This window comes from Hyla sarda, chromosome 7 (assembly GCF_029499605.1).
Source record: "Hyla sarda isolate aHylSar1 chromosome 7, aHylSar1.hap1, whole genome shotgun sequence".
Lineage (NCBI taxonomy): Eukaryota > Metazoa > Chordata > Amphibia > Anura > Hylidae > Hyla > Hyla sarda.
The window spans coordinates 37,488,191-37,505,913 of NC_079195.1; the positions used below are offsets into that span (position 1 = coordinate 37,488,191).

At 44.1% G+C, this 17,723-nt stretch overlaps 1 protein-coding gene across 1 annotated transcript; it reads left to right on the plus strand.

Moving 5' to 3' along the window:
• The first annotated feature begins 329 nt into the window (after window positions 1–329).
• MARVELD1 (MARVEL domain containing 1) lies at window positions 330–1,185 on the plus strand. Its single transcript, XM_056530872.1, has one exon. The coding sequence runs from the start codon at window positions 554–556 to the stop codon at window positions 1,049–1,051; it is 498 nt and encodes a 165-aa protein (XP_056386847.1). The 5' UTR covers window positions 330–553; the 3' UTR covers window positions 1,052–1,185.
• Window positions 1,186–17,723: the final 16,538 nt, after the last annotated feature.

Here is a 17,723-nt window from a genome sequence, read left to right on the forward strand (position 1 = left end):
TAGTTTTGCAACAGCTGGAGGCACACTGGTTGACAAACAGTGCTCTAGAGAGTTATCCCAATGCACAAAGGCTGTCCAGGAATGCTGGGAGTTGTAGTTTTGCAACAGACAGAGTCAACCCTGGTCTAGAAACAGTGCTCTAGAGAGTTATCCCAATGTACAAAGGTGTTCCAGACATGCTGGGAGTTGTAGTTTTGCAACAGCTGGAGGAACAGTGCACTAGAGAGTTATCCCTATGCTCAAAGATGTTCAAGGCGTACTGGGAGTTGTAGTTTTGTAACAGCTGGAGGCACTCCAGGGGAGGTCCAGGGGAAGTTGCATGAACAGTGATGTCAGCAGAGGAAGAAGAAGCATTAGGTTACACGGTGGGAACTGCCCACACCCTACATCTGAACGAGCTCCATACAAGACTGCTCCTCTGCATTCAATAGGAGGAAGAAGAAGAAGGAGAAAAAAATCACAGCAACTGGCACCCTGGGCAGCTCTGGGCATTTATTCTACATAGCTGCTCCTAGGATACTAAAAGTTGGTGCCCTTCCCCCTCTGAGCTGCAATGTCTACTACCCAAGCGACCAGGAGCTCCTTGAGTGCCAACAAGACTTTCCTGAGAAGTTTCCCAGGGGTGCTGAGACTTCTGCAGCTGGCCATGGGTGCTGCCCTGTGGATCACCATCGCCTCCAACAACTACAGCGGTGCTGTGCACTTTGTCCTCTTTGTGGCTGTCTTCTTCTGGCTCCTGACCCTCATCTTGTATTTCCTTACCCTGCTGGACAAGCAGGAGCTGGTGCCACTCCTGGGAGGCCAACACTGGCTGCTCACCAACCTCATCTATGATGCCCTGGCCACAGTCTTGCACATTGCTGCCACCATTGTTATGGCCACTTACACAGACCAGAATTCCTTCTGCACCCTGGAGGGCTACCAGTTCTCCTGCCCCTACAATACCTACCTGGCAGCCTCTATCTTCGCCAGTCTGTGCAGCTTCTTGTACCTGCTCACCACTGTCTGCTTCATATGGAAGAAGTGCCAAGGGGGGCAAAGCATTATATAGGGGGGCAGAAGTCCTGGGAACACCCAGACAAGTGACAGTATTTACATGGATCCCTTTGGAGCGCCTCATTTTTTATAACCCTTTTTTATTTGTTTGTGTTAGATCAGTGGTCTTCAAACTGTGGCCCTCCAGATGTTGCAAAACTACAATTCCCAGCATGCCCGGACAGCCAACGGCTGTCCGGGCATGCTGGGAGTTGTAGTTTTGCAACATCTGGAGGGCCACAGTTTGAAGACCGCTGTTAGATACTTTGTATTGTTCTTTACTGGGTAAAATGTTACATTGTTATGTCTGAATAGAACAAATGCACAAAACATCTAGTGCTGCCTCTTTTGTTCAGGTTTTGGATTAGTTTTTAGACAAAAGAACCCTCTTTTTATTTATTTATTATTATTATTTTTTTTTGATGTTCTGTTCCTTTATATTGCAAGTAGAGATGAGCGAACGTACAGTAAATTCGATTCGTCACGAACTTCTCGGCTCGGCGGTTGATGACTTATCCTGCGTAAATGAGTTCAGCCTTAAGGGGTTCTAGTGGGCTGGAAAAGCTGGATACATTCCTAGGAAAGAGTCTCCTAGGACTGTATCCACCTTTTCCAGCCCACCGGAGCACCGGAAAGCTGAACTAATTTATGCAGGAAAAGACATCAACTGCCGAGCCGAGAAGTTCGTGACGAATCGAATTTACTGTACGTTCGCTCATCTCTACTTGCAAGTGTTATGAATGTATGGTAGATTTATAGTAGATGAACGTTTTACATTTTTTAGCATAGCAGTGTGTGATAAGATAATTCTGGCAGACATGAGAACACTGGGAGTGGTTCATTCCTTCTAAACATTGCCATATAAAGAAGGTTTTTTCCCACCCCCCAACCTGTGGCTCTATAGCTACTGCAGAACTACAACTTCCAGCATGCCCTGAAAGCCCTTTGTTGGTTGGGGAACATTGCTCTACCAGTGTGCCTCCAGCCGTTGCAAAACTACAACTCCCAACATGCCTGGACAGCCTTTTGGGAACATTTGGGAACATTTGTTGGTTTCTCATCCAGGGTGCCTCCAGCTGTTGCAAAAGTACAACTCCCAGCATGCCATAAAGCAGAACTATAACTTCCAGCATGCCCTGACAGCTCTTTGTTGGTTGGGGAACATTGCTTTAAGGGTGTGTTTCCCTATCAGTGTCCCTCCAGCTGTTGCAAAACTACAACTCCCAGCATGTCTGGACAACCACTGGTTGAGGAACATTTTTTTGTTTGGGAAACATTGCCATAAAGCAGTGTTTCCCAACCAGGGTGCCTCCATCTGTTGCAAAACTACAACTCCCAACATGCCCGAACCAGCCTTTGGTTAAGGAACATTTATTGGTTGGGGAACATAGCCATAAAGCAGAACTACAACTTCCAGCATGCCCTGACAGCCCTTTCTTGGTTGGGGAACATTGCTGTAAGGCAGTGTTTCCCAACCAGTGTTCCTCCAGCTGTTGCAAAACTACAACTCCCAGCATGTCCGGACAGCCTTTGGTTGATGAACATTTGTTGGTTGGGGAACATTGCTATAAAGCAGTGTTTCCCAACCAGGGGGCCTCCAGCTGTTGCAAAAGTACAACTCCCAACATGCCTAGACAGCCTTTTGGTTGGGGAACATTTGTTGGTTGGGGAACATTGCCATAAAGCAGAACTACAACTTCCAGCATGTCCAGACAGCCTTTGGTTGAGGAACATTTGTTGGTTGGGGAACATTGCCATAAAGCAGAACTACAACTCCCAGCATGCCCTGACAGCTCTTTGTTGGTTGGGGAACATTGCTGTAAGGCAGTGTTTCCCTACCAATGTTCCTCCAGCTGTTGCAAAAATACAACTCCCAGCATGTCCGGACAGCCTTTGCTTAAGGAACATTTGTTGGTTGGGGTACATTGCCCTAAAGCAGTGTTTCTCAACCAGGGTGCCTCCAGCTGTTGCAAAAGTACAACTCCCAGCATGCCCGGACAGCCGAAGGCTGTCCGGGCATGCTGGGAGTTGTACTTTTGCAATAGCTGGAAGCACCCTGGTTACGAATCACTGGTACAAAGGCCTCCTGACTCTTTTTCAACACAGCCAAAGGCTGTCCGGGCATGCTGGGAGTTGTAGTTTTGCAACAGCTGCAGGCACACTGGTTAACAAAATTTGCTGCATACATGGACCCTGTAGGGTGTAAGCCAGATGGGGAATTTATAATTTGCACAGTTCTTCTGGCGTTTTGTCTAATTTAAAGACATAAAAAAAAAAAATAGCATTTATTTTTATTTAAGGATGTTCAACGCATGCAACAATGAATTTCTCAAATCCTGCGCCACCTAGGGAGTGGCGTATACAGATGAAATATGCAATGACTCTGTACACACTTAGCCACACCCCCTCCAAGTGCAAAAATACAAATATGGGGGTAAAAAGCAAACTGCGGGTAAAAAAAATGGCGCAAAACTACTCAAAACTATTCGTATTCTCTATAGGAAAGAAGAGATTGTGTCTGAAAGGTTTTACAAACAGTTGAATTTTTTTTACTTGAATTTATGTATTTATTTAAAGGGGTACTCCGGTGAAAACCTTTTTTCTTTTAAATCAACTGGTGGCAGAAAGTTAAACATATTTGTAAATTACTTCTATTAAAAAATCTTAATCCTTCCAGTCCTTATTAGCTGCTGAATGCTACAGAGGAAATTCCTTTCTTTTTGGAACACTGATGACATCACGAGCACAGTGCTCTCTGCTGACATCTCTGTCCATTTATGCAACCATGCATAGCAGATGCATAGCAGATGTATGCTGAGGGCAGCATGGTGGCTCAGTGGTTAGCACTGCTGCCTTACAGTGCTGGGGACTTGGGTTCAAATCCCACTAAGGACAACAATAAATAACGCATTATTATTATAATAACGTCAGCAGAGAGAACTGTGCTCGTGATGTCATCAGAGAGCATTCCAAAAAGAAAAGAATTTCCTCTGTAGTATTCAGCAGCTAATAAGTGCAGGAAGGATTAAGATTTTTTAATAGAAGTAATTTACAAATATGTTTAACTTTCTGCCACCAGTTGATTTAAAAGAAAAAAGGTTTTCACCGGAGTACCCCTTTAAAGTAAATCTGTCATCAGTTTCACCCGCAGTAACCTGTCATACAGGTTTGTAGTGCGGCTGATACTGATCAAAATGATGCTTACTGCCCCCAGAACCGTTCCACCGTTCCGCCGTAATTCCTCTTTTTTGGTATATGCAAATTAGGTCCTTGGGGCATGGGTGGAGCTACGAACCGATCTGCGGGCACTCTGATGTTATCTTCAGAGGACGGGCGCTTTGCCCGGCTCATCCATATCCACAAAACCCTCCTCCCTGCTCGTGCGGCCATGTTACTGTACGTCGCATGCGCCGCTTCCTGGGTACACGCGGAAGCAGCGTTCGGCTGAGATTGCTTTCCGGAGAAGATGACATCAGAGTGCCCTGAGCTCGGTTCAAAGCTCCGCCCATGCCCCAAGGACCTAATTTGCATATACTGAAAAACAGGAATTACTGCGGAGCGACGTGACGGTTCGGGGCACCGTAAGTAACATTTTGATCAGTATCGGCCGCACTACAAGACAGGTTAGTGCGGGGGATACTGATCCTTTAAAAAAAAAAAAAATGCTGCAGATTTTCTTGCAGTTTTTCCATTAAGTTTTTTGAGCCAAAGGAAAAGATGGAAAAAAAAAACAAAAAAACAAAAACAAAAGAGAAATATAAAGGAAGGACTTCTTCTTCTTCTTCTACTTCTTGCTGGTCCACTTCTGGAAGTTGTAGTTTTGCAACAGCTGGAAGCACCCTGGTTGGGAAACTCTAGTATAAGCCCATAGCAGGCTATCATATGTCATTTGGATCCAGCACTTGAATATGTGACATTTATGCTTGTACGAGCATTTGATATATAACTAGTCATTGTCCAACTGCTGGGACTGATTGTAGAACAAAATGGCATTGATGCTAGTAAAGTGGCCCATTGTATTCGGTAGCCAACTATGCAACATGAAAGACATATCCTTAGGCTACATTCTCACTGTGGAGTCATTCCAGGCGGAGAATCCATCAGCCGTGGGTGCCGCCAAATCCTAGGACCGTGCAGACCTGCGTTGTGACTATTGATGGCAATGCAGTCCACATGGATTTCTGATGAAAGAACGAACATGTTAAAGGGGTACTCCAGTGGCAAACTTTTTTTTTATTTTTTTAAATCAACTGGTGCCAGAAAGTTAAACAAATTTGTAAATGACTTCTATTAAAAAAATCTTAATCCTTCCAGTACTTATTAGCTGCTGAATGCTACAGAGGAAATTCTTTTCTTTTTGGATTTATTTTCTGTCTGTCCACAGTGCTCTCTGCTGACACCTCTGTCCGTGTTAGGAACTGTCCAGAGTAGGAGAAAATCCCCGTAGCAAACTTTTCTGGACAGTTCCTAAAAATGGACAGAGGTGTCAGCAGAGAGCACTGTGGACAGATACAAAAGAAATACAAAAAGAAAAGAATCAGGCATAACTAGCTAATCAGTAATGGTCCAACTGCTTGATAGAGGGGGCCCCGTCTTAGTTGGTCCTATTCCTTTTTCTAATGGTTAGAAACTGTGCTGAACTCCTCTCTTCAGGGAACTGCATTGTCACTAAATTAACTCACAAATTAACCCCTTAAAGGGGTACTCCGTCTCTAGACGTCTTATCCCCTATCCAAAGGATAGGGGATAAAATGTTTGATCACGGGGGTCCCGCCGCTGGGACCCCTGCGATCTCTGTACAGCAGCCTGCGTTCTTTACGAATGCTAGTTGCGGGCGGCAGGGGACGTGACGTCACGGCCATGCCCCTCGTGATGCCACACCCCCTCAATGCAAGTCTATGGGAGAGGGCCCCTCTCATAGACTTGCATTGCGGAGGCGAGACGTGACATCACAACCGCTGCCGGCCGCTCCAGGCATTCAGAACAAAATGTTGTGAACGCTGGGACAGCAGAGTATCCCTTTAAGGACACTCGCTGCAGGGTGGTTTTTGCGCACAGCGCTGTACATTTACAGCGTGGCTATGAAGCAAGCGCAGGGGCTGTGCTTGCTTCATAGTGGGTGAGTACCGGCTGCTATATGCCAGAGACTCACCACTAATGGAAGACATCAGCGATCACGCTGATATGCGGCATTAACTTTTTAGATGTTGCAAAAATAAAGGTGTCGGTAGGTTTGGGCGCGGAGGGGGCGGAGAGTTATCAGACCCCCACAGTGTGGTTGTGGGGATCTGATGAGTTCGAATGGTGGCCAGAGGTCTGATCCCTGATCGTCGCTTCTATGATACAGACTGGAAAGTCAGGCTGTATCAGTGGAGTGCCGATCACACTGTATAATGCTATGCAATAGTATACCCTGGTACAGTGAACGTAATCCAATGATTTCATTGACTGTACAGTGGTATGCTATTGGATAGCAATATATAGTGCAAGGGAAAGATTTGCTTTATATCAATTAGGGTGGGTCCACACCACGATTTTGCCATACAGTTTTGGTTTCGGCATACGGTTTCATAAAAAAAAAAACTTATGCAACCGCACAGAAAACTGCGCCCATAGACTTCCCATTCAAAACAGTATGCACCATAATGTATACGGTTGTCTCCGTTTTTCAAACCATACGTTTTTTTTACTTTTTTTTTTTTCGGATAGAAAACCGTTGCCTACCACGTATTTTTGGCCCGGGTGAAGAACTGTATTAAACCGTATACTTTTTTTTTTAAACATGGGAGTCAATGGGAACCGAACAGAACCGTATGTGCGTACGGTTCCATCCGGTTTTCACCATACGGTTTTTGACTTTCCACTGTTTTTTTTTCTTGGAATTTCAATCAAACAAGTGAAACTTTATTCATAATGAAGTGAAAAGTTCAAACGTATGCGTTTTTTTTCCGTAAAAAAACGGATGCAACCGGACATCATTTTTCAAGCCATATACGGTTTTCAACCGTATACAGGTAAAAATTTGTACACACGTTTTGATACAGTTTAGTCCGGTTTTGAGGAATCCGTTTTATTTATTTATTTTTTTAATCAAAAACCTGATACAGGAACTGTATTGCAAAAACGTGGTGTGAACCCAGCCTTACAGTGTTTCTCAACCAGGGTGCCTCCAGCTGTGGCCAAACTACAACTCCCAGCATGCCCGGACAGCCTTTGGCTGTCCGGGCATGCTAGGAGGTGTAGTTTGGCCACAGCTGGAGGCACCCTGGTTGGGAAATACTGATCTATTAGGCTGGGTTCACACTACGGTTTGTAACTACGGTTCCCGTATACGGCTGGGAGGAGGGGGCGGGGCTTAATCGCGGCGCCCGCACTCAGCCGTATTCGGGAACCGTAGTCAATGTATGTCTATGAGATGACCGGAGTGAACCGCAGCCTCCGGTCGGCTGCTTTTTCGTCTGTATGCGGTTTCCCGACTGCAGGCAAAAACGTGGTCGACCACGTTTTTGCCTGCGGTCGGGAAACCGCATATGGCCGCAAAACGCAGCCGACTCAGCGGTTCACTCCGATTGGCTCATAGACATACATTGACTACGGTTCCCCAATACGACGAGTGCGGGCGCCGCGATTATGCCCAGCTGTATACGGGAACCGTAGTTACAAACCGTAGTGTGAACCCAGCCTTACATAAGGATGCAAAATGTAGGACTTAGTCATAGCCTGAAGGAGAAGCTTCTTACCGTGACCTCTGACATATGGATGAACAACTGTGCACAAATCTGTAGAACATCGTAAAATGTAAATGGCAAAGTGCATCAACAATTTCACCAGGGAGTTGGAGCCTTTTCAGTATGAGTCCTATATGGAGCTCTATAGGTCCCACTTAGCCTGGGAGATCAATAGGCGTTCATGAATGGACAGGAACATTGGATGCACTTCCCTGATTATTTTCCTTTTTACCTGATACATTGTATCATTATAGCCATAGCAGACCCTGCAGTCCCCTAATCTGGTAAAGTGGGTTTTCTCATAGTGATAGTGAATCGCAAGGTCTACGGCTGGGTCCACACTACGTTTTGTCCCATACGGGAGCGCATACGGCAGGAGGGAGCTAAAAGCTCGCGCTCCCGTATGTAACCGTATGCGCTCCCGTATGTCATTCATTTCAATGAGCCGACCGGAGTGAAACGTTCGGTCCGGTCGGCTCATTTTTGCGCTGTATGCGCTTTTACAACCGGACCTAAAACTGTGGTCAACCACGGTTTTAGGTCCGGTTGTAAAAGCGCATACGGCGCAAAAATGAGCCGACCGGACCGAACGTTTCACTCCGGTCGGCTCATTGAAATGAATGACATACGGGAGCGCATACGGTCACATACGGGAGCGCGAGATTTTAGCTCCCCCCTGCCGTATGCGCTCCCGTATGGGACAAAACGTAGTGTGGACCCAGCCTAAGTTCTCATTAGAAAAATGCCTTAAAGGGGTACTCCAGTGGAAAACTTTTTTATTTATTTTTTTATGAACTGGTGCCAGAAAATTAAACAGATTTGTAAATGACTTCTATTAAAAAATCTTTACCCTTCCTGTACTTTTTAGTAGCTGATGTATGCTACAGAGGAAATTCAGTTCTTAGTTTAATTTCTTTTTTGTCTTGTCCACAGTGCTCTCTGCTGACACCTGATGCCCGTATCAGGAACTGTCCAGAGCAGGAGAAAATCCCCATAGCAGAACCTATGCTGCTCTGGACAGTTCCTGACATGGACAGAGGTGTCAGCAGAGAGCACTGTGGGCAAGACAAAAAAGAAATTCAAAAAGAACAGAATTTCCTCGGGGGCATACAGCTCCTAAAAAGTACAGGAAGGGTAAAGATTTTTTTAATAGAATCATTTACAAATCTGTTTAACTTTCACGCACCAGTTGACTTATAAAGACCTAAAAATTTTTTTTTTCCCACCAGAGTACCCCTTTAAGTCTAGGGTGTTATGTAAATTAAAATTCCAGACTCCGCCAAAAGAATGAATATTTTTTATTTCCTTAACGAAATACTACATGGAACTGCATTGCCTTCAATGGGGACAATAAATGTCAACACGTTCATAGTGCTAATTTATTACAGTGGTGCCCGCGGCAAAGGAAATAGTGTGCATGGGGCTTTATAGATAATGTTGGGAGAGAAAAGGATCAGCAGGTTAAAGGGGTACTCCCCCGGAAAACATTTTTCTTTAAATCAACTGGTGCTAAAAGTTAAACATTATTTGTGAATTACTTGTATTTAAAAATCTTAATCCTTCCAGTACTTATCAGCTGCTGTATGCTCCACAGTAAATTCTTTTCTTTTTGAATTTATTTTCTGTCTGACCACAGTGCTCTCTGCTGACACCTCTGTCCATGTCAGGAACTGTCCAGAGCAGGAGAGGTTTGCTATGGGGATTTGCTCCTGCTCTTGACAGTTCCTGACATGGACAGAGGTGTCAGCAGAGAGCACTGTGGTCAGACAGAAAATACATTTAAAAAGAAAATAACTTCCTGTGGAGCATACAGCAGCTGATAAGTACTGGAAGGGTTAAGATTTTTAAATAGAAGTAATTTACAAACCAGTTGATGTAAAAATAAATAAATAAAATAGTTTATCACCGGAGTACCTCTTTAAGACTATCTAGACCCCCATTGATCTTGAGTTGAAGTAGTGCTGTGGTCCCTTTACTGTTTTGCCTGCAGAGTATGGGTATGTTCATGTGGCAGAAATTCCGTGCGGAATTCCTCACGGAAATTCCACAGCAGCAGAGTCCCATTGATTTCGATGAGATTCCCTTGCACTTGGGCACAAGTCAATCCCGATTCCGGCATCCGCAAAAACATTGAACATGTTCAATGTTTTTGCGGATTCCGCAAGGAAATGCATTGCCGTCTATGAGACGGTGCATTTCCAAACAGTCTTAGTGCCAGCATGTCCTGCTGGCGCTCCGATGTCAGTGGAATGTCCGCACTGAGATTTTCCGTGCAGACGTTCCACCGTCTGAACATAGCCTATGGCTCCTGCTTTCTGCTATGCAGGGAACTGCTAGGACCGCTCGGAAATGTGCCGTCTCTATAGATGGCAATGCATGTCTGAGCAGATTCTTCAATTGCTTCTACTGAGGCTGGAATCAGAATTTCCAGGGCAAAAGATGCACAGTCCAACAGATAGGAATTTCCTAGCAGAATTTTTTTGCCGGATTGCGCTTTGAAATTCTACAGTGTGAACATAACCTATGGCAGTGTTTCCCAACCAAGGTGCCTTCAGCTGTTGCAAAACTGCAACTCCCAGCATGCCCGGACATGCTGGGTGTTGTAGTTTTGCAACAGCGGGAGTCACCCTGGTTGGGAAACATTGGATTAGGCTGCAGTCACATCTCGTTTTTGCAATACGGTTCCCGTATCCGGTTTCAGTGAAAAAACCACATGGAACCGTATTGCAAACCGTATGTATAGACATTTCATAGAAAACCGCATGCCAAACGTAGCATCTGGTTGTGTACGTTTTGTACCATTTACGGTTTTATCTGTTTTTTCCCATACACAAAACCGTAGTCTACTATGGTTTTATGTCCGGGTGAAAAACCGGATACAACCCGTATACGTTTTTTTGTTAAATGGTGGTGTATGGGAACGGTTCCATCCGGTTTCCATACGGTTTTGCAGTTTGCACATGCGCAGTGCACGCCGAAAGCTCTTCCCACAAATAGAACAAGAAGAACTTTATTTAATTAAGGACAAACATAAAACCGTATCCATTTTTTCCCCAAAAACGTATTAAACCGTATGCAACCGGACATCCGTTTTCAAACTGTATACGGTTTAAAACCGTACAGAGGTCTAAACGGTTGTATACGGTTCGGTCCGGTTTTGAGACATACATTTTTTTTTACAAAAAAACTGATACGGGAACCATATAGCAAAAACGAGATGTGAATGAAGCCTTAGACAAATAGTATGTTTATAGCAGAATCCGAAAATTTGCAATATCAGCAAATTACTGATTTTACTATAAAAACTTTTCATTTAATGAAATCTATTTATCAGAGTTGTAATTCAGTTTCTCCAATACAGAGCTCCAAATCATACACTTCCCTTTGCATAGAAAACCACCATACACCACTCACCAAAGGCCATCTGGGCAGTGCTGAAGTTGTGGCTAGTGGCCAGTGTTGAGCACGAATATTCCCAATTCGAATATTTATCGCAAATTTTGAATATTCGCATATTAGCGAATATGGCGAATATATCGCTATATATTCGCAATTACGAATATTCTTTTTTTTTCCCCACAGAACACATCACAGTGATCTCATCCCTCCCTGCTTCCAGCTTGTGGTCTAGAGAAGGCTCCTATACTATTTATTGTATTAGACTGGAGAGCAAATTTTCGCAAATATGAATTAGGTAAATAGATAGTCACGATATTCTCATAGATGACAGGACAATAATCAAAATAAAAAATGTCATAGACCCATTATCACTTCTGTATAGACCAAGAATATTAGGAGATAGATAGATAGATATGAGATAGATAGATAGATATGAGATAGATAGATAGATAGATAGATATGAGATAGATAGATAGATATGAGATAGATAGATATGAGATAGATAGAAAGATAGATAGATAGATATGAGATAGATAGATAGATAGATAGATAGATATGAGATAGATAGATATGAGATAGATAGATAGATAGATAGATAGATATGAGATAGATAGATAGATATGAGATAGATAGATAGATATGAGATAGATAGATAGATATGAGATAGATAGATAGATATGAGATTGATTGATAGATAGATAGATATGAGATAGATAGATAGATAGATATGAGATAGATAGATATGAGATAGATAGATAGATATGAGATAGATAGATATATATGAGATAGATAAATAGATATGAGATAGATAGATGGATATGAGATAGATAGATATGAGATAGATAGATATGAGATAGATAGATAGATAGATATGAGATGGATAGATATGAGATAGATAGATAGATATGAGATAGATAGATAGATATGAGAAAGATAGATAGATATGAGATAGATAGATAATATAGAAAGAAAGGTAGATAGCTATCCGCATGCGCATACACAAAGCGAAAATAACCGCGAGTATATGGAATATACGAATTTTGAATATGGCATATGCCGCTCATCACTACCAGTGGTGGCACCTATTCTGCCGAAACTAATGCCCCACTTGATATGTGTAGCCAGCGCCAGCTGTGCAAAGCATGTGGAGGGACTACCTAAGGTTACGTTCACATGGCAGAATTTCCGCATTTTTGCACAAATTCTGTTCAGCAAAGTTTGCTGAACGTAATTACGTATTTCTCAGAACACAAAATTCCGCCAAAATCCAAGCCCCATTGACTTCATCGAGATTCTGCCGCAGAATTCTGCAAAATAGAAGACTGGTTCTATAAATCTTTGCAGAGAGCAGAATTTACGTGGTGGAATACCCTCAGCGGAAATTCCTCTCTAAATGGGACTGCAAAATCCCATTGAAATCAACAGGCAGTACATTTTAAAATAATTTTCTGCTGAATTCTACCGCGGAATTCCACCGCGGAATTCCACATGAAAATTCTGCGGAGTGAACATACCTTAAAGAGGTACTCCCGTGGAAAACTTTTTTTTTTTTATCAACTGGTGCCGGAAAGTTGAACAGATTTGTAAATGACTTCTATTAAAAAATCTTAATCCTTCCAGTACTTTTTAGGGGCTATATACTACAGAGGAAATGCTTTTCTTTTTGGATTTCTCTTCTCTCATGACCCCAATGCTCTCTGCTGACCTCTGCTGTCCATTTTAGGAACTGTTCAGAACAGGGGGAAATCCCCATAGCAAACATATGCTGCTTTGGACAGTTCCTAAAATGGACAGCAGAGGTCAGCAGAGAGCACTATGGTCGCGACATTAGAGAAATCCAAAAAGAAAAGCATTTCCTCTGTAGTATACAGCCCCTAAAAAGTACTGGAAAGATCAAGATTTTTTTTAATAGAAGTGATTTACAAATCTGTTTAACTTTCTGGCACCAGTTGATTTAAAAAAATAAGTTTTCCACGGGAGTACCCCTTTAAGGCCATTTTCACACGGTGGAAAATCTGAGAAGAATTCCTTGTGAATTTATTGGCCATTAACTTTAATGGAATTCTGCTGCTGAAATTCTGTTTTCCACGGTACGGAAAAATATAAGTCTGGTCTTATATTTTTTCGGAGTTCGGCTGATGAAAGTGAAATATACATCGCTGGGGAGCGGAGCGGTACTGCACGGCATCTTGCTCTTTCCCCAGGTTCATAACATGATCACAGCGGGTCAAAATTTTGAGACCCGCTGTGATCATAAGTTATTAACCTGGGGAAAGGGCAGCATGCCGTGCAGTCTGTACTACTGCCAACATGGAACAGACTCTGTTCCATAGTGGGAGTAGTAGTACCAGAGGTACTGTAGTCTGCCAAGGCACCAGCAGACTCCCGCAGCCGGGGGAACTACTACTCCTATCATGGAAATGAGTCTGTTCCATGATGGAAGTAGTAGTAGTACCGCAGCAATGTAGGAGCAATGTAATGAGATGCGGAATCATGCAAAATCCGTGCGAACATTCCGAACTGATTTCGCACCAATTCTGTATGTGTTTCAAATCTGCAGAATTCTAAACCGAAACAATGTAGAATTAATCCAGATAGGCGGAATTTCTGCCGTGTGAACACGGCCTAAGGTAGTAAATTGTGAATAGTGATAGTAAATTGTGGGGTTGGATTTGCATTTCTTTTGAGACACAGGTCTCTATTGCAGTATTTCCCAACCAGTGTGCCTCAAGCTGCTGCAAAACTAAAACTCCCAGCATGCTGGGAGTTGTAGTTTTGCAACAGCTGGAGGCCCCCTGGTTGGTAAGCATTGCTCTATTGAAAAACTATGTGTAACTGAAAGAAAAGCTTTGTGGAAAGTGAAGAGACGCCGGATACTGAATGTAGTCAGCAGCTGATATCAATGGAGCTTATATAAGAACTTCTTCCAGAGATCTGTGAGATGATATAGTGATTATGGGGGGCAGGGTTTCCTTCTAAACTTCCTGTTACTTATCCCCTTTTAGAACATTCCATTCAGCCTATTTAAGCTGATATATCTGTTCTCCAGTAAAATGGCTGTACACATTAGATATGCATCAGTCGAATCGGACGATTTCAGGACTAAACTCTCCCCCAAAAGGCAGATGATGGGGGAGAGGGATTGGACATGTTGGATTTTAACCTCTTAATTACTGCCGATACGCCTTTTTACGGTGGTCATTAAGTCTTTATTGTACCCAGAGTTTTTACCGCAGTGATAAAATAAGGCAGTGCGGGTCTCCCATGCAAGTATTGCCAAAGCTCAGATGTCAGTATGATAGCCAGGCTCCTGCTGTAACTACCTCCTGGTAGATGAATCCACATGCTGTGTTCAAATTATTTTTGGTTACATCACATCCTAGAAAAAATGGAATAAAAAGTGACCAAGTCACATATATGCAAAAGTTGTAATGATATCTAAGTTTTTAAAAAAAAGTTGTAATGATAAAACTACATATCACAGCGCAAAATATTATCCCTCATACAGCGGTGTATGCGTAAAAACGAGAAAGCTATAGGGGTCAGAAGACTGTATAGGCATGAAGGGAGTGGTAGTTTTGGGAAACACGGATATAGACAGAGGATCTGGTGTACCAGCAACTTAGTAGCCATAGATAATTCTGTGGGGTGTTACTCAGGAGTCGAGGCCAGGGCAGACAAGCTTCAAAATAACAAAGTTCACAGCGCTCCATACATCGCATCATACATATGTCAGCAAGCAAGTGATGCAACTATCGAAGGGCAGCAAATCATTGCAGTATTCTGACACCCCACCAAGCACAATCGCTCCCACCCCAACATGTGTTTTGCAATGTCCAGGGGGTCACACACAAGAATAAGCCCTCATATGGGTCTTTGGATGTAAAAATAAAAGCGTTATGGCTCTTAAGAGACGAGAAGGAAAAAATGAAAACCAAAAATAAAAATTCACTGTGTCCTTAAAGGGGTACTCCGGCCCTAAGACATCCTATCCCCTATCCTTTGGATGTCTGATCGCGGGGGACCCCCGCAATCTTTCATTCCGCACCCACCTTTGTGAGCTCTCAGCAGTGCTGGAGGCTCTGAGTGTGAAGCGTTATGACCACGGGGCCGAAGTATTGTGACATCACAACTCCGCCCCCGTGTGATGTCACGCCCACCCTCAATGCAAGTCTATGGGAGGGGCGTGACTTATCCTATAAGAGATTAATTGGGAACTGTAAGAATGAAAACTTTTTTTATATTGTACATTTTGGCAAACCATTCTGAACATAATCCTGTCCGGCTGCAGCATCATCTGTGTCCCAGTTGAAGCACAGGCTGGGATTGAGTCCAGGAAGTGAGGGCGGGACTAGCACTCCTCTGTGCTCACTCCTGTGCTATCAGACTGCAGCATGAAAACAGAGAGGAGGGGGTTACAGAGCAGCCTGCAGTGACTGGAGGAAGAGACCCAGCACAGCACAGCAGACTCATAGAGGATGCGAATGCATGGTGAGTGAGGGCGGGCTCGGTGCTTGCCTCAGACACACCCCTTCCTGAGCAGTGGATGTCAGAATGAGTGAGCAGCAGAACAGAGGGATTTGTGAGCCAAATACAGAAACTAGACACATAAACGTTATAAATATTGTCCCATGACGTCATGATACCTTGTACTTTGTTGTACTTTGTTTACTGCAAAATCCCTAAGAGAATTTAGCAACCTATAATATACAGTGAATTTTCGGAACTGGTTGCCCTGTCGCAGTATTTCTGTTAATGTGCAGATGCAGCTTACAAAGAGAAATCCAGTTTTTTCCCACCATGTTATAGGCTCAGCACGTGTATAACACATTCCTTATGTAATCCTCATGAATTCTCCTTCAGGCACATTTCTCAGTAGTGTATAAATGTGTCAGTGCTGTGGAAGCTTCCAATGCAGCATCCTTATATAGCAGATCTATTCTTCTAAGCAGAACATATAAAGTCATGCTCCTCACAGTCAGGGCCGGCTCTGCCTATAGGCAGCTGCCTAGAGCGCCCTCTTGATGGGGGCACCGCTCTGCCCGCTCTATCCAAACCACCTGCCCATCAAGCAAAACCCCCACCCTACCCGTACTATATAATCAGATTTTTTTCAGCCTGCTGGAGGAGCGCAGTGCTGAGGGGCGATCACTAAGGTCAGGTCCGTCCAACATCCCGACATTGCGCGCACCTCCATACATCGGGAGGAGCCAAGGTTCCTCTTCTTGTCTGACCACCAATGCAGCACGGGCATATCTGTGAGTAACATCACAAAGGGACACGAGGCCTAACAATGGATTCAGGGCTGGTTCCGCCTATAGGCAAAACAGGCAACTGCCTAGAGCGCCCTCTTGATGGGGGTGCCGCTCTGCCTGCTGCAAGAAAGTTAATAGCCAGCCAGCATCTAAAGCACCCGCCGCTAATCTGAAGCACCTGCCCAGCCAGCACCACCGGCGCCCCCCCCCCATCACCAAAATAATCTGCATTTTTCAGCCTGCCGAAGGAGTGCAGCAGTGCCACATCCGAGGCCAAACAGGCAGGTCAGGTCCGTTCAGCATCCATACATCCGTCCCATGAGGAGGAGGTTTGTTACAGTGTGTCACCCTAGAAGAAAGGTGGGGCTTGTCAAAGGGCGGAGCCATTGGGCGGGGTCAAGGAGTGGCAAAATTTATACTTTTATACTAGGTCAGTGTTTCCCAACCAATGAGCCTCCAGTTGTTGCAAAACTACAACTCCTAGCATGCCCGGACAGCCAACGGCTGTCCGGGCATGCTGGGAGTTGTAGTTTTGCAGCAGCTTGTGGCACCCTGGCTGGGAAACTCTGCCACTCCCATGATGACCGGGGTAGTTCAGTGCAGGTGGATGATGACTAGTGTTGAGCGCGAATATCCGAGATGCAAATTTTTACTGCGACTATGGTCACTTTGCGATTTCGCGAATATTTAGAATATAGTGATATATATTCGTAATGACAAATATTAGTTTTTTTTAAGTTTTTATGCAAATTTATGCAAATATTTATGTGACTATCGGCACATCCACACTGGACACTGATCCCTCCCTTCTTTTAGGTGAAAGTTATAATTGCGCATGCGCACTATGCAAATTTTCCCGCATTTTCGCACGGAAAAAAAAGGGACTGACCATAGCGAATATGCGAATTTCGCAAACATAGGACGAATAGTCATCCATATATTCGTGAAATATCGCAAATTCGAATAGGGGCCCTGCCGCTCATCACTAATGTTGACTATACAGTGACCCCCGAACTACGATGGCCCCGGCATACGTTAATTTCAACATACCATGGCTTCAGGATCCCCTGCATCGCCGTCGCTTTCCGTCGTCGTCATCACGTTGCCGCGCACGCGACGTGATGATGGCGGCGTGCACAGCGACGTGATGATGGCGATGGAGAGTGACGTTCCCAGCCAGCAGAGACGGTCCGGAGCGGTGGGGACACGTGAGTATAACTTCCTATACTTTACATTGCATGGATCCCTCAACATACGATGGTTTCAACAAACGATGGTTAATTTGGAACGAATTACCATCGTATGT